The sequence below is a fragment of the Capra hircus genome, chromosome 18 (genome assembly GCF_001704415.2).
Source record: "Capra hircus breed San Clemente chromosome 18, ASM170441v1, whole genome shotgun sequence".
Classification (NCBI taxonomy): domain Eukaryota; kingdom Metazoa; phylum Chordata; class Mammalia; order Artiodactyla; family Bovidae; genus Capra; species Capra hircus.
The window spans coordinates 55,219,670-55,244,728 of NC_030825.1; the positions used below are offsets into that span (position 1 = coordinate 55,219,670).

Sequence of the window (25,059 nt, forward strand, 5' to 3'; positions counted from 1 at the left end):
CATATGATTGGCCTCTGGGATCTACAGCAGGAAATATCCAATGGACAGTTTAACATAAGACTCAAATGGATTGGGAAGTCTGTATCAGTAGAAGCAATTTGAGAAACAACAGTAGACTTTGGTAGATACTGAAAGGTATGGAGTTGGTTTATGGAGCTACATAGAGTGAAAATATGAGTGATTCTGAATGGAATCCTGAAGACAGCTGCACTGAAGAGGGCCCATATAGAGACTGGGGTGTCCGGTGAGGGGGAAGGAGAGCTAGGAGCTGAGAGGCCAAGGAGTAAGGCCCAATGACCCAGGTAAGCCAGGCAGAGTGTTGAGTAAGTGCATTGCTTGTAGTAAAGTCATTTTCAGCCTTCTCCGTCCATTCTCCAGGCAAGAATACTGGAGTGGGTTACCATTTCCTTCTCCAGGGGATCTTCCCAACCTAGGGATCGAACCTGGGTCTCCTGCATTGGAGGCAGACACTTTAACCTCTGAGCCACCAGAGAAGCCCCATTTTACATGGGATATCTTCATATTTGCTCAAAAGCACGCATTTAAGTCCTTGAGCCAGGATTTGAGTCACAGATTTGAATCCAACCTTAATTACTCCAGAAACCACCATGATGTACAATCTCTCTGTGCTGTGAGATCCCAGGATGGGTCACGGGGACTGTTAGACGGCTGGCCTGAAGTGGGAGGAGGACCAGCCCCGTATGCTTGGAGGAAAGACCGTAGGGACATGTGCGCTGTGCTTAGTTGGCAGGAGAGCAGGGTTTCCTCTACTGAGCCCAGTCTTGGTGGAGGTGGTGAGGTCATCCATGGAGATGAATGATGAAATTAGATGTTTGATGTGTGAAGAAATGCATTTTGAATAGTGGAATCTAATCCTGCTTGTGGCTATCAGGGGATTATATTATCTGTCTTTGAGGCTCACTTCTGGTGATGTCCAGCCTTCCGAGTGAAATTGTCCCTCTGCTCCAGCCTCTGCTCATCTCGCCTCCTTTCTGAGTTTTAATTGAATTTAAGAGTTTGTTTCCAGCGTTCTGAATTGTGTCTGATTTTTGCATCGGTTTGATTTGAAACTACTTGTAGGCAGGGACTGCATCTTTTAAGCTACTTATGTCTTTCTATGAATGCTTCAAGTTGGGCACATGGTAGGTATTTTTGGTAAATTCTTAGCACTCATGATTATGTCATTTTGTTGGCAGTTAAAAATTAAGAAAGCATGGACTTTTTTGTTTAGAGTGAATTTTCATTATAAACACAAGGGGGTGCTCTTTAACCATCAATGCCCAGTTTAAAAAAGAAAAAAAAGTTAAATGTCTGTTTTCAAGCCTCAGGAGGAGAGAATATAGGGAATCTGCGTTGGACAAATTCCTATAGAAACAGTTGTAATACAATGAGATGCTAGATATTTTAGTTACTCTTTAAAATGGCAAAGTTCAGGGGAACGTCCCTGGCGGTCCAGTAGTTATGACTTTGCTTTCCAATGCAGTGAGTTCAGTCCTTGGTCCAGAAGCTAAGATCTCACATGCTGTTAGCCAAAAAACCAAAACATAAAACAAGCTACACTGTAACTGTAACAAATTCATTAAAGAATTAAAAAAATAAAATGGAAACGTTCATTTGTTATGCTCTGCCAAATTCAAATATTCAAAAAAAAAAATTCATTCCCAGGTATCTCCAGAAGACCCCGGAGCCCAGTTCCTGATCCGTACTGGGTCTGTTGGCCGAAACAGGGCTGAAGCCTCTTTGGAGCGAGCACAGAATCTCAACCCCATGGTGGATGTGAAGGTGGACACTGAGAATATAGAAAAGAAACCCGAGTCATTTTTCACCCAATTTGATGCTGTAAGTTTCATAGAGAATGTAAAATCTGCTGTAGGAATTAAGCACTAGTTGTATGTATATTAGGTCCCCTGGGGTGTTAGACTCCCAAATCTGAGCTTTTTCCCAATATAGTTTGTAGGCTGTTCTGTTCTTCGCTTTTAGTATTGGGTGGGCCAAAAAGTTGGTTTGGGTTTTTCTATACTATCTTAAGGAGAAACCCGAACCAGGTTTTTGGGCAACCCAAGCTGTTGCCCTAGTTGGGTGAAGTCTTATATTACCTTAGTGCGTATATGCCTCATTAGTGTTTGGCCTTAGTTTGCTGAGTGTGTGGGTTAGGCAGACCCAGGCTGTTGAATCTGCTTTAGCTGCTTGTGAGTTGCTGCCTTATGGTTTCTTCTTTCGGCATACTTCCCCCAAGACCAGCTTTCATCATTGGTGTTTTGTCTTCCTTCCAGACTCTTCGCACACAGCTTTAATACATTTCACTGCAAATGTTTTCTTCCGAAAACTTAACAAGTTGGTGATTAATTTCTGTAGCAGAGTCATTTTTTTGTTAGAAATATCAAACTCCAGTCTGTGTTTTGTCTTTTAAAAGAGCACACCTGATCTTGGTCTGTCTATATCTCTCTCCTCCACACAGCCGCTTTGACCATGTTGCCATGGACAACTAGACAGAATCACTGCAGTCATAAGCCAAATGAAGCATATCCGACCTCACTTGATTTCACTGCCAAATCTCTGCAGAGGTGAAAGGATAAGTGAAATTCTGCTTCAGTGTCTATACGACCTTTCAGACATGGTTCCCTCCACCCTGGAAAAGCTTAGTAAATGTTGGATAACCATGTAATAGTCAGAGATGATCTGCTTGGTTTTTCAATGAAAGACCTATTACATGAGAGGTTAGGATTTGAGTTTGGTTTCCACACCATTGTATCTCATATGTGCATGTATTCAAATGTGGGCTTCAAAGGATGGTTCATCTGTGCATTTTGTCCCTTTAAGATTTTTTTCACTCTGTTTTGTAAGTCCAGATATTGGAACATTTTCCATTTGGACATAAGCCATCCTTCATTTCTTTATCCATAGCAGCCACATTTGGTTTACTGTAGGTGTCCTTGAACTTTTAGCCACTAAAGCTTTGTTAGAACTGAAACAAGGGGTTGTTGCTTGTATTAATATAAGGCATGTTCACAGGGCAAGCGTGACTTGTTTGAGCCATGTTTGACTGGTCCTCATAGGTTTTCACACTCACTCTTGACTGCAGAGCTCTGTTCAGACAGTTTGCATGTTCAGCTGCACCTGTCTTGTCTTTTAGATTTGATTTCTCCCCGGGTGGCTGCAGCCTTTGAATGGCAGTGGAGACACATTTCTCTATGACGATATGTCAGTGTTCAGGCTCCCAGACAGCAGCAAAGAGGTTATCAAATGAAAACATCCTTTGGTAATTTCTTCTCCAACTTTCTCTGTTCAGAAGAAAACATGTGCGATTTAGAAGTTGTCTTCCTGCTCCTGATCACAAAACTTTTCCTGAAAAGATGGTGTCCTGTGCAGTAAAACAGCCATTTCCAATACCTCAACTTACTGGAACACGACCTGGAGGCCTCAGAGCAACATTGATGATTCCCCTGAGTGAATCACCAGCTCATTGTCTTAACTCTGAATGGGAGGTCACTTGGGCTATAACCTTTTCTTTTGTCCTTAAATTCAGATTAAGTTTCACATCGAAAACTGTGGAAAAATAATCTTAATGGGACTTGTTTACCTTCTTTATCATCACACATCAGTCAGAAGAAGGGGGGGATAATGCCCTTGTATTTAAACACGATCTTTGGGTAAATCTTAAAAAACTGGTTTTGTTTCTTGCTGTAGCTTAATCAGACTTTAATAGGTTTAATGATTTAGAAATAACTTACTCTGAGTTATATTACTGTCTTTCATGAAAACTGTGAAATGTGGTTTATGTATATTCATGGTTTAGGGGAAACAAATTCATTGAGTGCCTGTTACTTAATAGCTCAACGTGTTTCAGTTTGGTCACAGAAGGTGAAATGACAGTCTCAATGATTTACATTTTCTGCACACTGAGACCTGCAACTGTTCTTTTGTCTTCTAACCTGAGGATCCAAGGAACCTGTTGTACCAGTTTGAAACTGGCTTTAGACATGCCCAGAGAGACTGTTCATTAAGGTTTATTTAGACTTCTGGGCGGTGAGTCATGGTCTGCCTAACTCACATGCAGCCACTTTTCTTTTCTTCTGCAGGTATGTCTGACTTGCTGCTCCAGGGACGTCATAGTGAAAGTTGACCAGATCTGTCACAAAAATAGCATCAAGTTCTTTACAGGAGATGTTTTTGGCTACCATGGATACACGTTTGCCAATCTTGGAGAGCATGAATTTGTAGAGTAAGTTCAGGGAAAGGAGGAGAGAACATAGCATTTTAAAATGTACTTTTATTCACGGGTAAGAAATGACTGAAATGGTTAGATAGCATCACCGACTCAGTGGACATGAATTTGAGCAAACTCTGGGAGATAGTTGAAGGACAGGGAAGCCTGGTGTGCTGCAGTCCATGAGATTGAAGAGTTGGGCATGACTTAGCGATTGAACAACACAACAGCAACAGGAAATGACCTGTTTAAGGAAAGTGTTTTACTCTAGTACTTAGAACTTTGGGAAATCATTTAACAGCTTATTGACTACGTAGGTTGTGTGTTCAGAATTGTAGGAGATGTGGCTCCTGCCTTCCAAGTTGATGGTCTCCTCTAGAGCAGGGGTTCCCCAACTCCCAGACCCCCGATTGGTACCAGTCTTTGACCTGTTAGGAACCAGGCCGTGCAGCAGGAGGTGGGCGGAGCTTCACCTCCTGCTCCCCATCACTTGTATTACCACTTGAAGCATCCCCCGCCCTGACCATGGAAAGATTGTCTTCCACTGAACTGTCGGCGCCCCCCACTGTGCCAAAAAGGTTGGAAACAGTTGCTCTAGAACATGAGAAAGGCATTTCTAAGGTGATCAAAGCACACCACTTGGGTGTCTGATCAGTCTGGGCTTTGCTTTCTGTTTAGGGACGACTTGATTAGATTGTATACATTTGTTCTCCAGCTTGGGCTTGTGTGTGTTTAGGTTTGAGAGCTAATAAACTGAGTACTAGTTAGATGGGCAACTCTGGAAGCACTCTCAGCCAGAGTCTACCAGGGTCCAGAGGCAGCTCTGGTGGAACAAACAGATCTCCTCTTCTTGTACCTTGAGGTTGCAGATCCTGGTAAGTCTCACATGATGAGACCTACCGTATTTTGAACTTACAGCTTCTAGATGAAAGATGGTGATGATACCATTCTTGTAAGATGACAAGAGTTGGTTTGGGGGCTGTGACTTTTGACCACCGCCATGCCGATGAGAGAGAGAGAGAGAGAGAGAGAGAGAGAGAGACCCTTTGTGGTAGTGAAGCCCCCACCAGGAGTCAAGACAGGAACTGTTTTCTTGCATTGAACTTTTCAGGGGAGCCCCTGAACTCTCTTCAGTCTGCAGGTTTCTTGCCTGTGAAGTCGAGATGGGGGAAGGATAGACATGTTCAGAATCTCTTATAACTCTAATGTGTGATGGCTTTAAGAAAATCTAGTCTTTGGGCATGTTCTAAATGGATAAAGAAGTCACTGTAGAGAAAAGAAGTCCAGATTATTTGAAGGTGAGCTCCCCATGGTAGATGGGAGGAAATGAATTCAGGGAATGTTTACAGCGTTTCTTGAGAACATACTACATGCTTGGCAGTCTGCTAACAATTGGTTATTTCTCTTAATAATCCTGCAGGGGTTATTATTCCCACATAGTAGGTAGATGCCACATCAGGTGGTCTTAGCACCTGGGCTGGGATTTGAGACCAGATCAGTGTGAGATGTGGCTCTTAACCACCATCCATTCCATGCAGTGAGCTGGTGATGCTCTTTTTGTTCTCCTGGCATAATTCACAGAGTAAAACTCGATTCTCCCACTTCTCATCCTCTAGGGAGAAAACCAAAGTTGCCAAAGTTAGTCAAGGAGTAGAAGATGGACCTGATACCAAGAGAGCCAAGCTTGATTCATCTGAGACGACCATGGTCAAGAAGGTATGTTGATGTAGCTGATTCACTTTGCTGTACAGTAGACACACAACATTGTAAAGCAGCTGTGTAATTGTGTTGTTGTTGTTGTTTTAGTTGAGAATTCATACTTGTTTTAGTTGCTAAGTCATATCTGATTCTTTTGTAACCCCATGGACTGTGTAGCCTGCCAGGCTCCTCTGTCCATGGGATTTCCCAGGCAAGAATGGATGGTGAGGTGGGGAGTGTTAAGTCAAAAAGCCCTAGGATCCTGTAGGCTCCAGGCCATAACCAGGAAAGGAAACATGTAGTCCTGAAGGGAGGAGTCTGGACAGAGTGGACCAGCGCTTATCCCCTTTAAAGGGGGGCAGATATGCTTAGTGCTAGCTAGCTGTTACCATGAGGTTGCGTGTTCAGTAGCTAAGTCATGTCTGAGTCTTTGCGACCACATGGACTGCAGCACACCAGGCTTCCCTGTCCTTCACTATCTCTGAGTTTTCCCAGGCTCATGTCCATTGAGTTGGTGATGGCATTCAACCATCTCATCCTCTGTGGCCCTCTTCTGCCCTCAATCTTTCTCAGCATCAGGGTCTTCTCCAGTGAGTCAGCTCTTCACATCAGGTGGCCAAATTATTGGAGCTTCAGCATCAGTCCTTCCAGTGAATGCTCAGGGTTGATTTCCTTTAGGATTGACTGGTTTGATCTTGCAGTCCAAGCGACTCTCAAGAGTCTTCCCTAACACCACAGTTTGAAAGCATCAGTTCTTTTGTGCTCAACCTTCTCTGTAGTCAAACTCTACATGACTGTTGGAGAAACCGTAGCTTTGGCTATATGGACCTTTGTAGACAAAGTGATGTCTCTGATTTTTAATATGCTGTCTGGGTTGGTCATAACTTTTCTTCCAAGGAGCAAGCATCTTTTAATTTCATGGCTGCCATCATTGTCTGTAGTGATTTTGGAGCCCAAGAAATTAAAATCTGTCACTGTTGCTGCTTTTTCCCCATCTATTTGCCTTGAAGTGATGGGACCAGATGCCATGATCTAGTTCATTGAATGTTGAGTTTTAAGCCAGCTTTGTCACTCTCCTCTTTCAGTCTCAAGAGGCTCTTTAGTTCCTCTTCGCTTTCTGCCATTAGAGTGGTATCATCTACATAATTGAGGCTGTTCATATTTCTCCTGGCAATCTTGATTCCAGCTTGTGAGTCATCCAGCCTGGTATTTCACATGGTGTACTCTGCATATCAGCTAAATAAGCAGGGTGACAATATACAGCCTTGACGTACTCCTTTCCCAATTTGGAGCCAATCTGTTGTTCCATGTCTGGTTCTAGTTGTTGCTTCTCTCAGGGTCAGGTAAGGTGGCCTGGTATTGCCATCTCTTTAAGAATTTTCCACAGTTCGTTGTGATCTACACAATCAAAGGGTTTAGTATAGTCAATGAAGAAGAAGTAGATGTTTTTCTGGAGAAAATGTGAACCTAGTGATGCCCAGATGTGATTTTTCAAGAGAGTGAGAAATGTAGATTTTTTTCATATGCTCTGTCCCAGACTTGTTAATGCCAGCAGCCTTTTTGCACGCTGTTCCCTTGCACCGTGTAGAGACTAAAGAGAATGTGTGCCCTCCTTACTTACCTGCTCTGTGGGCCAGCAGTTTGAACCTTTGGTGTATGGAGTAGCATAAAGAAGACTGTTGTTGAGCACAAGCCATTACTCTTGTACAGATTTTTTTGTTTTCAAATTGGTAGACAATTTAGTAGGCTCCTTAATGGGCAGGGAGACAGTTTAAACTTGAATTGCTTATTGCCTTTTTAAAATAAAGTTTTTGTTTTTTTCCCCACCAAATAACCTTTTAAGAAGAAAGGTCTTGATATTGACAAGTGTTCTCAGGTGTATATATATATATATATATATTTTTTTTTTTAACGTAGTTTATGTTAGGATTGGTACCATAATTCATTTTATATAAGAAAGAGTGGAACGGGAATCAGTAGATAGATGATGGTTTCATAGCTAGTGTTGGAATTTGAGAAGGGAATTCATGCGATGAGGAAAACAAATCCAAGTGGCCAGAATTGGTTTTGTTAAACCAAGAGGAAAGACATGGCCAAGCCCATGTTTACTCTTTACTTTGTAGATTTAAACGTTGAGAAAAAAAAAACAGCTGGTCAGGGCGTTGAGTTAAAATTGCTCTAAAGGGGGGATTCTAAGAGTGCAGAAACCACAAAAGAGACTGCAGAAAACCACAGAAGTGGAACTCTTGAGTTTCCAGCAAGGCTGCATTGGAGATTTTCTTTCTCTTGCTTTTTATGTTTGTGTTGGAATAGTTCGATGCTGTGAGTGCGATACAGAGGAATTATTAAGCCCTAATTTTAGTGTCTATTCACAGGACCATAATTATCCAGAGCGAACATTAGTGTTTTGGCCAAAACTTGCGTCTTTTTCTTTCTTCCTTTCTTTCTTTCTTCTTGAGGCCCAGTCAAGCTTTATCTGAATGGCTCCGTGAGTTTGGTTGGGGGAGATAAATTGTTAACTAAGGGAGGAGGACAAAAGCAGCTTTGTGGGTGCTGTCAATTTATAAATCACACCCTCTTACAAGTGTGACACTTGGCCTTGGTGTGAAGGGTTTTATGGCTTAAGGGCCTTCTCTGATTGAGGCGGGCCTTTCACATTCAAATAGAGAGAGCCCTAGCTTTGTGAGCCCTGCACAGCGGGAAGTTTCCTGGGAGTCAGTCTGCTGGTGCCCACTGGGGCGAATCTGGAAACCTCTTTTGGGAGCCACTTTAGCGAGCTATGAGGAGAATGTGGGCAGCCTGGCAGGCCCTGGGTGGCCTCTGCGTACCATTCTGCGGGCTCTTCAGGCACACAGCTCTTTGTGTAGCCTCTTCCTCCACAGGGCCCAATTTGAAGGTATCAAAATATTCCCCAGCTGACATTGTTAGTCAGCTGTTTCACGGGGACAATTCAGGCTTGGATTCCAGCCCTGAGCCGTGAAGGTCGTGAGGCATGCAGGGCATTCCTCATGACAATCTCCGGGATTCCAAACCTTGTCTTTGTGTGGCTGCCCCGGGAGCTGCAGAAGGCTGGGGCCAGGCTGGGGCTCGGCCACCTTGCGAGAATGTGCTGTCTCCATTTTGTCAGTGACTGCTCCACAGTTCCGAAGTTTTCCTCCAATTCAAAAATCCCTGGGTTTAGATTCTGCCCTTTCAACTAGTTGGGCTATGCTCAGCCTTGCAGGATGGGGGTGGGGAAGCAGCCACTTCCTGTTTCCTGTGAAAGGCTTCTGGTGAGGGTTCCCTTCCCCTCCCCCCTTTCCTTAGGTTCAACCCTATGTTGTACACCCACTTGTGCTTGAAGGTACACATTGTGCTCCGAAATTAGAAACGTTAAAAAACAAAGAGGAAAAACAGAGCTGTGGTTTTCACACCGTCTAGGAAGATGCTTGGCCAGGCCTTTCTAGCACCTGTGCGAAGGTGAGAACTACAGTGGCGGGCAGATGCCCAGCCCAGAGACTGGTGCTCAGGACACTGTGTGCTTCCTTTGGTGCCCAGGAGGAGTCATCAGAGAGATTTCCCCAGAAACAGGTCTTGGGCACAGGCGTGAAGTGGGTACCATATACAGCACGTAAAGGAGATGGCAGCGGTTTTATGACGAGGAAGTGTCTGGAAAGGTTTCCCTGAGGAAGAGTTGTCAGAGTTGAAATGTGAAGAACAGTCTTGCAAGCACCCAAGCCAGGATCAGCAGCCAGTCACAGGAAACAGGGTCAAGAAAAAGCTCAGATGTTGAGACAGAACGACTCTGACTTCCCTGGCTCCAAACAGCCAGTTCTTTCTGTATCTGTGAGTTACAAAATGCCTACTGTGTACAAGGCACTGCATCGGGTGCAGGGAAGTACGTTAGTTGTCTTATCTCCATTTACAGCAGACCCTGAAGCCCAGAGAAGTTAAGGGACCTGCCTGAGATCACACAGCTGTGTCAGAGGAAGGACTGGGTGGGCTTCCCTGGTGGCTCAGATGGTAAAGAATCTGCCTACACTGCAGGAGACCTGAGTTCGATTCCTGGGTCAAGACCCCCTGGAGAAGGGAATGGCAACTCACTCCAGTATTCTTGCCTGGAGACTCCCATAGACAGAGGAGCCTGGCGGCTACAGTCCATGGGGTCACAATGAGTCAGACATGACTGAGAGGCTGACACAGGGAGGGGAGAACACGGGGGGTGGCCGAGGGTGCAGGGGCGCTTTATCACCACAAGGCGCAGCCCCTTGGAGTTTCCAGGATGACTTGAAGTTGGGTGAGGATGCCAGGCTGAAGTGTGTGAAAATCAGGGTCACTTCTGAAAACTTTCAGGATGAATGACCACCAGTGTGCTCCCATGTTGCTGCCCATGTTTCTTTATTGTTAGGGGGCTGCCGGACAGGAGTGGATAGATTCTTGGGGGTGGATACTCTCTGTGATAGCTTTTTAAAGATTAAACATAAAGATTTGCTTCTGACATGCTAAGAAATAGACTTAATTTTACCCCTTCTGAAGTAGTGGGTGACTAATTTTGGCCCTGGAAGTCCCTTTTTCATGAATTAGTTGTGAAATTCCACAGTTGAAGAGTGATTCATTGCTTTGATTTCTCCTTTATGAGCCATTTATTTGTTGACAACTCGCATCCTCCTCTCAGCCCCATCTTTACAGCAACATTCCTGGTGGCTGGCTAGTGGCTCCACCTCTCCTCTGGCACGTTGATGGCAGCACCCGTTGCCCCTCAGATGACTTGGCAGTGCCTCCCTCGTTCACGCAAACTCCATTCAACCTGGGCTGGGGAGTTTGGTTCCCAGCTGTGTTCCTAGTGCAGTGCCCACACATGCGTGTTCAGGACATGTGTGTTCAGTGTACAGGAAGCATAAGATGACCCAACTTGGGAGATTATTGTTGTTGTAAAAAGGATTTGTTCATCAGTTAGAAAGGATTTAACTTTCTTTGTGATTGAATAAATTGATTAGTGTTATAGTATGTTAGTTCTCATAGTTGAGCTTATTTGAACTGAGCTGAGAACAGACTTTTAAAGAAGATGAGGTTCTTGGTGAAGAATGTGTAGAAGTCTGTTATTGAGTTGTTGCCTGGACCAGAACCTGCAGGCCAGAGAGGTTCAAAACTCCCTGTCAGAGTGACTTGGTATGTTTGTGGTTGGGGGCAGGCAGGGAGGGGGCAGGGTGTACATTGCAGAGGACTTGGTGGGAAGCTGATGGCAGGTTTCCCAGGTAGAAGAGTTTTGGAGCGGGTGCTGCTGGTGCCTTGTCTCATCGGAGAGAAGTTTCTCGGTTCTATGGATGAGGAATAGAAGTCCCTGCCAGCATCACAGCACAGTGTGTGTGTGTGATATTTGAGACACAAAAATCATGTGACATCAGTGCAAGTCATAAAACACAACACTCAAGCAAACACTGTCCACCTTAATAAGCGGAAGGTCTCCAGGACGCTTGCACCGATCTGCGTGTTCTTTCTCTGTCTCCTCAGGTCTGCTGGCACACTTTTGAGGATTTACTAAGGTGTCCAGAGAGTGGATATAGGCCGGCTTGGCATGGTGTTTTCATCATGTGTTTGTAATCTCAACAATGGAATAATGCTTACTAGGTGATGTTGTAGGGTAGAAATTAAGAATGTAGAGAGAAACCACCATGAAACCACCACCCAGTTTAAAGCAGAAAACACTATTGGGTGGTTGCGGCCACTTGGATGCCCCTCGCCCACATGAGTAACCACTGTCCTCAGTCATGTTTCTCATTCCCATGCATTTCTTCTTCCTGCTCGACTATGTTTCCAAGCAATACAGAATTGTTTGGCGTGCTTTTTAATTTCTTAAAAATTGGTTTCACATGCTTTTTTGTTCTTGTTGTTCATAGATACTCCCTTTATTAAATGTCTGGTGGCTTGTACCATCCAGAAAATACAATCTTAACAATTCTCTGTGGGAAATTCACCTTTTATTTTTTTAGTTTTTTATTCTTAATTGCAGTAGATTTACAATATTATACTATCAGGTGTACAGCACAGTGATTCAGTATTTTACATATTATACTCTACCAAATGTTATTATACAATAATGGCTGTAATTCTTTATCTGATACAATATAAACTTGCTGCTGTTTTATAAATAGGAGTTTTTCATCTCTTAATCCTATACACATAATTTGTCCCATCACACTTCTGTCTCTCCTATATCTGTGTAGTTGCTAAGTCATGTCCAGCTCTTTGAGACCCCATGGACTGTAGTCTGCCAGGCTCCCCTGTCCACGGGATTCTCCAGGCAAGAATACTGGAGTGGGTTGCCATTTCCTCCTCCATTCCACATGCTTTTTAAGAGCAGCTTTGTGAGGCCATCTGTGTTTGTGTGTAGGTCTGGAGCTTTTGTCCATTATGGTAGCCACCAGCCGCGTGTGGCCATTCAAATTAAAATTAATAAAATTTAATTTAAAAATTTAGTTCTGCAGTCTCACTAGCCACATTTCACATGCTCAGTAACCACACACGGCCTGTGGCATCCATATTGCAAAGCACCCATATACAGAGTGTTTTTGTCATCATTGCAAGTTCTCCTGGACAACAGTCATTGCAAGACAGTTTTATCGGTGGGTTTTTTGTTTATTTGTTTTGACCACAGAGTATTTGTTGTGTGAAAACATTACTATTTATTCTCCTGTTAATAGGCATTTAGCTATGTAAGTTTTTGCCGTTACAAATTGTGTTGCAGTCAGTGTTACGTGCGTGCATAGATAATCTCTTTGGGTAGGTGTGTGATTTCTCTAGGGCATAGGAGAATTAGAATGTGCACACCTTCAACTTCACCAGACTCTAAAAAAGTAAGTCTTAAGGCATTTTCTCTATTTACATTCCAACCCAGCAGCATGTAACAGTAACATTTGGTAACTTGGGGCTCTTTTGCCACTCTGCCGAGTGTGAAAACTGTCTCGGGTTGTGGTTGTCAGTTGTTAAAATGCTTTTGAAAACTATAGTCTCTGATAAGTAGGTGTGGAAATTAGACCTCGAAATCTGTAGTTTAAAAGTTGTTTCAATTCTGATTTACATGCTGCTTTACATCCAGATCTTTATCACTTCTTATAGATGTTCAGCCTGATTTTTAAAAATAAAATAGGGTACTTCCCCAGTGGTCCAGTGGTTAAGATTCCATGCTTCCATTGCAGGAGGCATGGATTTGATCCCCGGTTGGGGAACTAAGATCCCACATGCTATGCGGCACAGCCAAAAAAAAAACCCACAGAAAACAAAATGGTTTCACAAGTTCCAATGTGGAAAATATAGAACAAACTGAGAAAATGTGAATCTTGCTACCCAGTAATGTCACTATTCTTTTTATGCATGTGCATAATAAATTGGAGTGCTAGTTAATATATGTAAATATATGCAAGACATACATAATGACCTAATGTATGTGGCATATATATATATGTGTTGTCTTTCCTTTTTTCACTCCGTGTGTTTTCATAAGCACTCCTCAAATCTTTGTGTCTCCTTTGGAGAGCATGCTTCTGTTCTACTCTATTTTATTTATTGAGCTGTAGTTGGCATACAATTGGAGAACATGATTTTTAAGTGGCTGTCTGGTAGGTCTTCCTCGCTTTGCCTTGCCGTGATCTGTTGAGCCAGTTTCCTCTTGCAGAGAGGTTATTGCAGTCTCCCACTATCTAAATGGCTCAGCACAACCCCATAATTTGATAGCTGATAGACTGTGTGGAGAATTCATCTTTTATATTTATTGTTGGGCTTTTTGGCAAATGAAAGGCAGGTGGGTCTTATCAGTTCCTGGGTATTTGTTGAAAATTCTGCTCCATTCAATGCTGTGCCTTTCACTGTGGTCTCTGCATCAGGAAGCTGCTACCCAGTATAAGAAGGCTTGTTATTAGTCTTAACTAGACTCTCAGATTGAAATCCTCAAGGCCCAGAATGATCAGGAAGGAAAATGGACAGTGGAGGGGAGTGGGTGAGGCCTACCAGACAGGGATTCATGAGCTGAGGGCATGGTGAAACAGGAGGGGTTACTTCGTTTGGGGGAATGGTAGCGGCTGCTACCTGGCAGGCTTTGTGGCTGCTTCATCTGAAGGCTCTTTACTCCCTGAAAGCGGTATCAGGCAGCCTTTTCTCTTTATAAACTCGACGCCAGTGAGGTGGGTAAGGCAGGCACCGCCTTTTGCATCTGTTCTACTACAGATTAGGCAGCTTGGTTAAGTTTTATTTTTGTTATGAGCCACAATAGTAGAATTTGGATACTTTGAACCAAAAAAGGGGGCATTAATTGGAGGCAGGCTGCAGTAGCCCAAGAAGCATGGAGTTTTATTCCTGTGATCTGAGAAGAGGAAAAAACCAGGGCAGCTGGGAGGCCCTGGAGGCAACAGGAATCTGGCCTCTCTCTTTAGAGTTCTGCCATGAATGTGTCTCTATTTCCAGCTTTCATATTCTTGATTAAGGAATCTGGTGGGCCTGGCTTGGGTCGTGTGACCATCTCAGACTCTGTCACCTGTGCTGGTGGGGTACACATTAAAGCCAAGGCCACAGGGGCCTCCTCCTTAGATCCCAGGAAACTTCTCCAAAAGTTGTCTGCCACAGACCCAAGAGAGGTGAAGTCATTGGTCTACAGTCAAAGACTAGTGGCAGAACTGGGACCAAATCTGCCGTGAAGTTGGGAAGGGCAGAGGGCCTCTACCCTTGGCCGTGGTGCTCTAGAAGGTCCCACTCCGGCCTTCCTCCAGCCATTCCCCTCACAGGGTAAGGATCCCATGAGATCAGGAAGGTACATCTGCCTGGGTCCCATAGCCTTGCCCCCAGTTCTGAACCCCATTCTGGGTACCTGGACCCCTGGAATCTCCTGGCCAGATAGCCTCAGGCTCACTTTCTAGGCTGCTTCCCTGTCTGCCTCTGGAGTGTGGACCTTACCACAGCGTCTGAATGCCTCGGCCTGAGGATTGGATGTTTTGGTAGGGAAGGATGGGCAAAACCTTGTGCAAAATCAGGTTCAAAGCTCCTTATGTTGTGGGTGAGCCAGAATGAGACGGGGGCGACCTTCCCAGGGTACCTCCTGTGGCACAGGACTCCCACAGAGTGTGAGAATTCCAAATTTGAACCTAGTTTTCCAGGTGGTTGTGAAGGAGGTTTATTTGTCAAGGCTGGAGAATATAATATACTTAATAGCTTATTAGTGTGATTTATAACTGAATATGTAGACATGATATATGGGTTTTCATTTGTACTCTTACCCTCAGGCCCTGAGAGCGTTAGAGGCAGGCCTGTCTCAGACTGATTCTAGAACCAACTTTTTTCCCCCTTATTCTTCATATAATGGCTTAACAAATCAGTGGATTCTTAGCATTGGTCTTACTTAGCCAGGCAAACTACAAAAATTTTGAATGAAAGTCTTGGTGGGTTTTGAAACCTGGTAAGACGTTTCCTTATTGTGATGGCATCTCCAGGTCGTACTACTGATGGCTTGATCTGTGTGGTAAGACTTGTTAAGAAGGGGCTGGCAAGTCTATATCAAGCACTAAATGTCCCTCTGGTTGACTGCATGACTTAACTTCTAAGGTCAGACAGACCCATTGGCCAAAAGGTTTGAGGGCAGTACAGCCATCCTGTATCCTAGCTCTTACAGTGGGCCTAAACCCCAGAGGAGTGATCATGGGGAGACGGAAAGCCACTTTACACACCATGGCTGTTTTTCATTTTCACCAGCAGTTTGTGTTTTCACCTTTCAGGTCCATTTTGATCTGCAGCTGTGGGAACTGCCTGGCAGCTAATGGGTCTTGGCTCCCTTAGCCTATAAATTGCGCCATTGTTGTCTTCCTTCTGTTTTATTTTTCTTTTTGCTGTGGGGGTGGGGGTCGGTAGAGGGAAGAAAGGAAGACACACACCTCTGTAAGTCTGAAGGTTTATACACTTGCACACACACATGTACTAGCTTAAACTTGGTAGAAGTAGCTGACAACTAGATGAGGATAAGGTGCCACTGCCTTACTCCCACATATTTTAGTCTGTATTTTCTCAAATAAGGTATTCTCCGTGATCAGAAACCAGCCATCACAGTCAGGAAAAATATCTGGATAAGTCACTGCCGTCTAAATCCTCAGACCCTGTTTAGGGTTTGCTGGTTATTCCAGTCATGTCCTAACAGCAAAAGGATCCGGGTCAGAATGGGATGCAACTAGATTTTCATGACATCTAAAGGTTGCAAGCCAGTTATTTTGTAAAATGTCTCTTAGTTTGGATTCCTCTGATGTTCCTTGTAATTAGACTCTTGCTACACATCTTTGGCAAAAATACCACGACATGGATGCTTCTCATTGCGTCCTGTGGTCTGGTGCGTGGTTTCCATGAGCTGCTTTACTGGTTGTGTTAATTTGATCATTTGAGTAAGGTTACTTTCCATATTAGTCTTTTGAAAACAATTTTTTTTATCCCTGTGTGACTAATAGGTATTTTGTGGAGAAGTATTTTGAAAATATATAAATACTTCATTCCTTAAAAAACTTTGCTCATTAGCTAATTTTAGATCTAAAGGATTATAGTTTACTTAAAAGTACTATCTATTATTCTTTACTTTTATCCTCAGATTGGTCCAGATTTGACCAGTGGAAGTTTCTTTAAGCTGAATTGTTACCTCGACATGTTCCATCATTCTTTGGGGCACTTTTCCTGTCTCAGGCTCCTCTCATGTTGCAGCTTTGCAATCAGTCATTTCTCCAAGGAGAAATGCGTCTTTTAGTGGTGATTAGAAACCAGACTCTGTGTTTTAGATGTGCTTATTGCTGCTAGAGTATCATTGCTTTTAGACTTTCTCAGTGTACACAGCAGGTAAATATTTGTATGTGTACACATACACTTGCATTTGCATTTATTTCTTTATCTGTCTGTATATATGGAAAATGAGTTCACGGCAGTAACTCTCACCACAGGCTTCATTCTAATTCTCTCTGTTTCCACAGTTCTGATTCTCTTCTTCTCTGACAGTGAAGCCTTGCTGCCCAGATTCTCAGTGTATTTTCTTGTCGCATCAAGTCCTTGGATGTGATCGGGCTCCTGCTGCTGCCCTCTGAGGATGCCCTCCTTGCCCTGCCCTGCCCTGCCCCCTCCAGTCCAGCCATCAGCTCTCCACACACACGTTCTTTCCCTGTCCTTCAGTCCCAGAAAATGGCTTTTGGACTTCATTGTTTAGGAAAGGGAAAGAAAACTATTTTCTTATTCATAATTAGTTGTTTGTGTTTTAACATATATCTCTCATGGCATTTTTAAAAGAAAATTTGATGTAGGTTACTAGGAATCAACTGTCTTTCTTCCTGCCGTAGGGAGAAGGAATGCTGTTATTCATGGGTATTGTTGTTTGTCTGTTTACTAACACAGAGAATATTTCATTGAGTATCTTTAGACACATTTTATTGGTCACTTGTGAAGGAATTTCCATGGCGTAAATACCTCCAGAGTCAGAATGGACAGAGCTTTGCTCTGTCTTCCTGCAGTGCAGGGAGTCCATAGCATTGATCTCTGTGACCCCAGTGCCCAGGGGAGCTCACAGTAAGTGCTCAGGAAGTGTTTATTGGATTTGAGTGGGCCTCAGCTTCTTTTCGGAGAAGGCAATGGCACCCCATCCAGTATTCTTGCCTGGAAAATCCCATGGACGGAGGAGCCTGGTATGCTGCAGTCCATGGGGTTGCCAAGAGTTGGACACGACTGAGTAACTTCACTTTCACTTTTTACATCCCTGCATTGGAGAAAGAAATGGCAACCCACTCCAGTGTTCTTGCCTGGAGAATCCCAGGGACGGGGGAGCCTGGTGGGCTGCCATCTATGGGGTTGCACAGAGTCGGACATGACTGAAGTGACTTAGCAGCAGCAGCTTCTTAGTGAACAAGGAAACCTAGTAATGGTGGTGTTACTGCCTGGTGATTTGAAGTCAATGTATTTTATCCTTGGGCTTCCCTTGTGGCTCAGTTGGTAAAGAATCCACCATGCTGGAGACCTGGGTTCGATCCCTGGGTTGGGAAGATCCCCTGGAGAAGGGAACGGCTACCCACTCCTGTATTCTGGCCTGGAGAATTCCATGGACTGTATTGTCCATGGTGTCACAAAGAGTTGGACACGACTGAGCGACTTTCACGATTTTATCCCTAAACAATCTTGTCTTTTTTTTTTTTTTTTTTTAAACAGAAGGTGGTCTTCTGCTCCGTCAAAGAGGCGCTGGAAGTGGACTGGAGCAGTGATAAAGCAAAGGCAGCTCTGAAGCGCACGACTCCGGATTACTTCCTCCTTCAAGGTGAGCCCTGAAAGCAGTTTCTTGGCATGCGCTTTGTGCTCTCATTTCTGCACATGAGGCTGCAGAGCCCAGAAGGTTCCTTGAGGTTGCCCTGAGCCAAGTTCCCCCTTAGTTGGTTCTAAGTGGTCACTTAGGACAACAGAGTGAACAGAGAGGAGGCCCATCATTGAGCTCTAGTTTCTTTACGATTTCTGCTTATTTTAAATTATGTGTTGAAATGAACTGCTTTCTGAACTTGAGCCCAAGATAACAGTGTTAGAAATCAAGCTCCTGTCATCACCACTTTTCCCTCTTCAGAGTTCTTCCTGCTCAAAACCAGCGTTCCTCGCCTGAGAGATTTTCTCCCATCTCTCACCATCACTGCCAATGTTCAGAGGGCCTTAGGTGGGTGTTGGTTGCCATCTCAGTGTTCTTGTGCTTGACACTTTATTATTATTATTTTTTAAAATACCCGCGGAATGTGGGATCTTGGTTCCCTGACCAGGGCTCGCACTCTTGCCCTCTGCATTGGAAGCACAGAGTCTTAACCACTGGACTCCAGGAAAGTCCCTGTACTTTAATTTTTTAATTTTATTTTTAAAACAGTAATCATGAACATTGAGTGCTTACTAGCAAGAGCCAGTGGGAGTTGATGTGTTATCCCTTAGTTCACAGACAAGAGAGCTAAGGCACAGAAAAATTGAGGTTCCTCTTGTTCTCAAGGTGAGCAAGTATGTAAATCACATGGGTTTGTTAGCATAAAAATAATCCATATCTGTTACAGAAAATACCAGAAAAGCCCGAAGAAAAAGAATCACCTTGACAGTTTTGTACTTTTGGGGATGTGCTTCTCAACTCTCCCTCCTCAATGCTGGGACATAGACACCCCTCTGTAAACAGCTGTTAATTTGCAGAGGTTTGGGCATAGCCTCGGTGTTTCTAACTGCCACTTATAAGGGGAGTCAGCTAGTATTTGAGTTTACCATAACCTGGGGATCCTCAGCCAGGGGCAGTCTTGCCCTCAAGGCAAGTAAGTGTCTGGAGACATTTTTGGTTGTTCTGACTGGGGTTGGGGTTGGGAGAGAGTTGAGATGTTGCTTCATATCTTAAGACAGCCCCCAGGACAGAGTGCTCTGGCCCCCAGAGTCAGCAGTGTTGCAGTTGAGAGACCCTGATCTACAACCCTTTTGCAGTTTCCAGAGTACTTTCTTGTCCATCTCCTCATCACATCTCCCTGGTGAGATGGACAAGGTAGGAATTATCCCCAGTTTGGTTTCTGGGGGTGAGGAGGCAGAGACCCAGAGAGGCTCGTGTTTGCCTTAAGAGGACACCGAGTGAAAGCCTCTCAGTCATGTCTGACTCTGTGACCCTGTGGACTGCAGCCGCCAGGCTCCTCTGTCCATGGGAGTCTCCAGGCAGGATACTGGAGCGGGCTGCCATGCCCTCCTCCAGGGATCTTCCCAACCCGGGGATCGAACCTGCATCTCTTACATCTCCCCTGCGTTGGCAGCTGTGTTCTTCACCACTCACGTCACCTGGGAAGCCCAAGAGGACACCAGATGCAGGTGTAAGAGAGGTGGGACCTGAGCAGCCGGGTCTTTGAAATCTAATGGATTAAATACCTTATGAGGCACCAGGTAATAAGAGCATCCGTGCTCCACTCTCAGTGCCCTGTGAGTGTTAGCTTGTTGGATCCTCGCCGCACGCACACGAAGATGCTGCTGTACACCCCTCTGTACACATAAGGGGTAGACTGGTAAAGACACAGGCCCGTGGCCCTCCCTGTCCTCAGGAGCCTGTCACTGAGATGGGGAGGCAGGACTTGTGCCCTGGAGACCGGATGGGGGAAGGTGTATAATTCATCCCAAAAGACTCTGCTGACCATCACCATCAGAAGTTACAAGGGGCTGGGGAAACAACAGGACTTGAGGAAGAAGCAGGAGCTTTATATTATGAGGGACATAGCAGGCAGTGGTACACGGTTATTCAGAACTGCTGCTTTGCAATCAAAACAGACCTGCCTTCCAGTCCTGGCTCTGTCAATTTTTTTTTCCCAAGTGGATGAGGTTGAGCCACAGACTTCAATTCCTAGAGGCTCCCTCAGATTCCCCTCTGACCATGGGGGTGTTGACAGTGCTGGCCTCAGAGGGCTTTTGTGAGTCTTGGATGATACCCGTGCAAGAGGCTTAGCCCAGAGCAAGTCCTAGAGACCTGTCTAATCTAGCTGTGTGCTTGGAGGCTGGAGGTACTTGCTGGTGTATAGTACAGTGTTAGGGTTGACTCAGTTTACCCTGAATTCTATACTTGAGTAGGTATTATCATAGCAGCAATCCTGTCGGGCTTTAGTTTTTTTGCCTGTTTCACGTGTTTACTTCCCTCTTCTAAATGGTAACTAATTCTCTTTTTAGTTTCAAAGCTTTGCATTTGGAGATTAAGACTATGTTCATAACTAATAATGATACAGTTAGTTTCTTTATTATGATAAAAACATGCACCATAAAGTTTATCACCTTAACCATTTTTATGTGTAGTTTTTTTTTTTTTTTTCTTTTTGGCTGCATTTGGTCTTCGTTGCTGCGTTTTTGCTTTCTCTAGTTGCAGAGAATGGGGGCTACTCTCTAGTTGTGGTGCATGGGCTTTTTATTGTGGTGGTGTTTCTTGTTGCATAGCATGGGCTCTAGAATGAGGGCTCAGTAGTTGTGGCTCACAGACTTGGTTGCTCTGCGGCATGTAGAATCTTCCCAGACCAGGAATCAAACCCAGGTACCCTGCATCGGCAGGCAGATTCTTAACCACTGGACCGCCAGGGAAGTCCGTGTGTATAGTTTTGTAACGTGTATGTGTGTGAGTCGTTGAGTCGTGTCTGACTCTGCGAACCCATGGACTGTAGCCTGCCAGGCTCCTCTGTCCATGGGATTCTCCAGGCAAGAATACCGGAATGGATTGCCATTTCCTTCTCCAGGGGATCATCCCAACCCAGGGATCTAGCCCAGGTCTCCTGCATTGCAGGCAGATTCTTCACCATCTCAGCCATGAGGGAAATGTCCATAGTTTTGTAATAGGGAATTTTAAAAAAGGAGGCGACTGACTCCACATGTCATACCATCTTGGTCAAGGCTGGCAGCTGTGTGCTTCCCACTCTTCCCTCAACCCCTGTGGCAGACGTGGCTAAGAAAGCCTCCTCGTTGGCCGGCCGCTTCTCTCAGAGCCTCAGAATCCTCTCGACAGCACTGCCTGCGGTCCTCTCTGGGCATACAGATGAGCCCACTTCTCAGTTCTAATTAGTCCACTTCCGAGCTTATAAGGAGACCTAGAAGGGAAGTGACTCCTCCTCCTCCTCCTGGCTATAGAGCACACCAGTGGCAATATCAGGCCTAAAACCCAGGTCTAAAACCATGCACGTCCGCGTCCACCCCACGCCACACGCACACACACCGCACACGTCTGCACCCACCCCGCGCCGCCCCCCCCACCCCACACGTCCACACCCCACCCCACGCCACACACACACCTGCACGTCCGCACCACGTGCGCACACACACACCACGCACGTCTGTGCCCATGCCGTGAGACACACACACACACCCGCACGTCCGCGCCCACCCCGCACCACACACACACCACACATCCGCACCCACCCCGCGCCACACACACACACACACACACACACACGCACGCCCGCGCCCACCCTGCGCCACACGCACACACACACACCCCCCACACATCCGCACCCACCCCACACCACACACACACACACCCCCGCACGCCCGCGCCCACCCTGCGCCACACGTACACACACACACCCCCCACACATCCGCACCCACCCCACACCACACACACACACCCCCCGCACGTCCGCGCCCACCCTACGACACACACACACACACACACACCGCACGTCTGCGCCCACCCTGCGCCGCACACACACATGCACGCACACGCACACACGCACAGTGCTCTTGCTGAGTTTTCCAGATATCCAGCACAGCCTTCGCTTTTCTCTTTGCAGCAGGTGACGCATCCTGACTTGCATGTTGTCACATGCATATTCCTGATGTTTTGTTTTGTTTTGCCCTCATGGGTCATCCTGTGCCCTGCGTGTCTTTCCAGATATGCTGCAACTGGAACTCTTAGGAGTGTTCCAGCAGTGAGCATCAGGGTCTGGTTAGCTTTCTGGGGGCTTTTCACATGTGATTAACTCCTTGATTAAGGACTGGACTGAGCTTCTGGAAGTGGAGGGCAATGGCTCTCATGATCTCTTTCCCTAGGGGAGTCTGGCCGGCAGCTCAGACTTCTGCCAGAATTCAGCTTGTAAGTGTTAAGCGACTTGCTTTCTTTTACTTGATGGCCTTAAGTGCTTCAGAAGAGATCTTGGAGCATACATAGAATGACCTCATTTGTCTTGTTGGCTGCAAAATGTGTTTCTCTGGTCTTTTGTGACTAGTCTTACCAAATGTAAGTTGTTTTCAGCTTTTCTCAGTCCTTGGAATTTGTTCCCAAGAGCCTTTCTAGGAATGTGACTGATACACCTGATGATGCCTTAGGAATTCCTAGTGAGGTCAGAGTGCAAGGTCAGAGAACTTGACTGTGATACATACATGAGGATACCTTGCAGAGAACCCAAATGGAACACTTAGTAGGTGCCCGACAAATAGTTTATACGTGAGTGACTGGTTTGCCTGTCTGGTCATTTCTTCCCCCCTCCCTCTGGTGTCCCCACAGGCTCCTCTTGCCTGCCTACTCCCCTGGGCACCCATCAGGCTTTTGATACCAGTGTCACCCAGCTCTGGCCTGCCCCGCACATGTAGACGGCCCTCACCCCATTCACCGTCCAGCCCCTGTGAAACAGTTGCCCTGCTGTCCGTGTGCATGTGTTTGCTTTGTTGGGGTGTGAGTGTTTTTCCAGTTTACTTCATAAGATAGTGGCCAGACTGCACACTTCCTGCTGCATTTTCCACTATCTCGAGAGTCAGCCTCACCATCTGTGAGCAAAAGGTCTCATCTTTTTATTATTCTCCCATGGCATGTTGCAAAACATTAAGTGTGAGCTGGTTTCCTGTGGCAAAAAGTTGACTTTGATTTGTTCTTTTTGAGGTTACTGTGAGTTTATCATAACAGGAGTGCTAAAAATAATTGAGTCTCGTATGGAAACAGCATTCACTTACCAGCATGAACAATAACACGCAGGTTTAGCCCAGACCAGGAAGACATGGACTTCATCTTGAGATGTGAATTACTGAGCAGAGAATCTTTGGCAATCCTGACTTTTCTCAGTCTGTTCTGACGAGTCATGGAAAAGTACTTAGGCTGTCTTTGAACCACAGAATTAATGCTGAAAATAATCTTAAGACCATTTTTGGAGCACCTGCCGTGCTCCAGATCTCATGCCTGGAGATCGTCACGGGAAGAAGAAGCCTCCTTGCCAATGGAAAAGACAGGCAGAGATAATCCTGCTTGTGAGGGAAGCTGTAACAGAGGGCTATTGACAAAGCTGTCGTGTTGTGCTGGTCTGTTTTTCAATATGTGTGAATTATTCGACAATCGAAAGCAAACTGTTCTGAGAGCTCAGGGAACTTGGGGTCTGGCTGTCTTTGGAGAATTGGGAAGGCTTCAGAGAGGAGGAGACATCTGAGTTGGATTTTGAAGAATAGGTATTTGCCAGGTGGTAGAAGGAGGTGAGAGTATTGTGGGCCAGAGAAGCAGCGCCTGCAGGCGGCCAGCAGGGTGGGGACCGTGGCCCCGTGAGGCTGGAGCTTGGTGCAAGCCAGCCAGACATGAGATCAGGGCCTTGCTTTTTTAGGTTTCTGTTCTTACAGCCAGTGGTTTCCCAAGAGGATATCAGACTCCCTCAGGGAACATTTGAAATACAGGTTCCTTGGTTCTACTCAGATTTACTGAATCAGAACAGCTCAGAGTGGCTGGCATCTGCATTGTTGCACACCTCCCAGGTTTCTAAAGGACCAGTCAACTAGAGGGAAGCCATTGCCCGAGGAGACGGGGAGCCCCTGTCCTGTGTCAGAGCCTTGGTTCACTCATTTGCAGTTTTATTTTAAGACGTGTTAAATGCTGTATTTCAGACAAGGACATGACTGAGGCAGGGCTAAGAAGATAACCCCATGTGGCTCTTGAATGCACTGTTTTGTCTATAGACCCTCAGACTAAAAAAATAGCTGTAAACAAATATTGAACTTGAGTTAGGTTTGTTTTTTACAGTGGTGTAGGTTAGAAATTCTGAAACTTACTTACTCTTTATTCTAGGATACTATCTGAGCCACCAGGGAAGCCCTGGATGGAGCAAATAGGCAAATATATTGTGGATAATGAGACTCGTATTTTTTTATTGCCAGAAAGGGGAGTTTGTTAGTTGCCCTTGTTGTTTTAGTCGCTCAGTCGTGTCTGACTGTTTGTGACCCCATGGACTGTAGCCCATCAGGCTCCTCTGTCCGTGAGATTTTTCGGGCAAGAATACTAGAGTGGGTTTTAATTTCCGTCTCCAGGGGGTCTTCCCAACCAAGGAATCGAACCCATGTCCCATGAATTGTCAGGAGGATTTTTTTTACCATTGAGCCACCTGGGAAACCCTCTCTACTTCAATTGGAATTGGAGTCATCTGGATGAACTCATGGTTTTTTTTATATGTAGGTACAGAAATAGATGCATGTGTGTCCATCTATTTACATTTTTTATTATTTTTAAAAACATTTATTTAGCTGCTCCAGATCTTAGTTGTGGCATGCAAGATCTTTTTAGTCGTGGCCGGTGGGATCTAGTTCCCTGACCAGAGATCTAGTTCCCTGACCCTCCAGGCCGGTAGGTCCCTTACATTGGGAGCGCGGATCTTAGCCACTGGACCACCAGGAAAGTCCCCATGTGTTCACATTTATAC

General features: G+C 45.2%; 1 protein-coding gene across 2 annotated transcripts in view; it reads left to right on the forward strand.

The window, feature by feature from the left end:
- SAE1 (SUMO1 activating enzyme subunit 1) overlaps positions 1–25,059 on the forward strand; it is a 61,000-nt gene that overhangs the window by 15,109 nt on the left and 20,832 nt on the right. For both annotated transcript variants that reach the window (XM_018062665.1, XM_018062664.1), the window contains exons 3-6: positions 1,666–1,839; positions 4,080–4,222; positions 5,824–5,923; positions 18,089–18,194. In XM_018062665.1, coding sequence (XP_017918154.1) covers positions 1,666–1,839; positions 4,080–4,222; positions 5,824–5,923; positions 18,089–18,194 — 523 coding nt within the window. The remainder of the gene's footprint in view (positions 1–1,665; positions 1,840–4,079; positions 4,223–5,823; positions 5,924–18,088; positions 18,195–25,059) is intronic.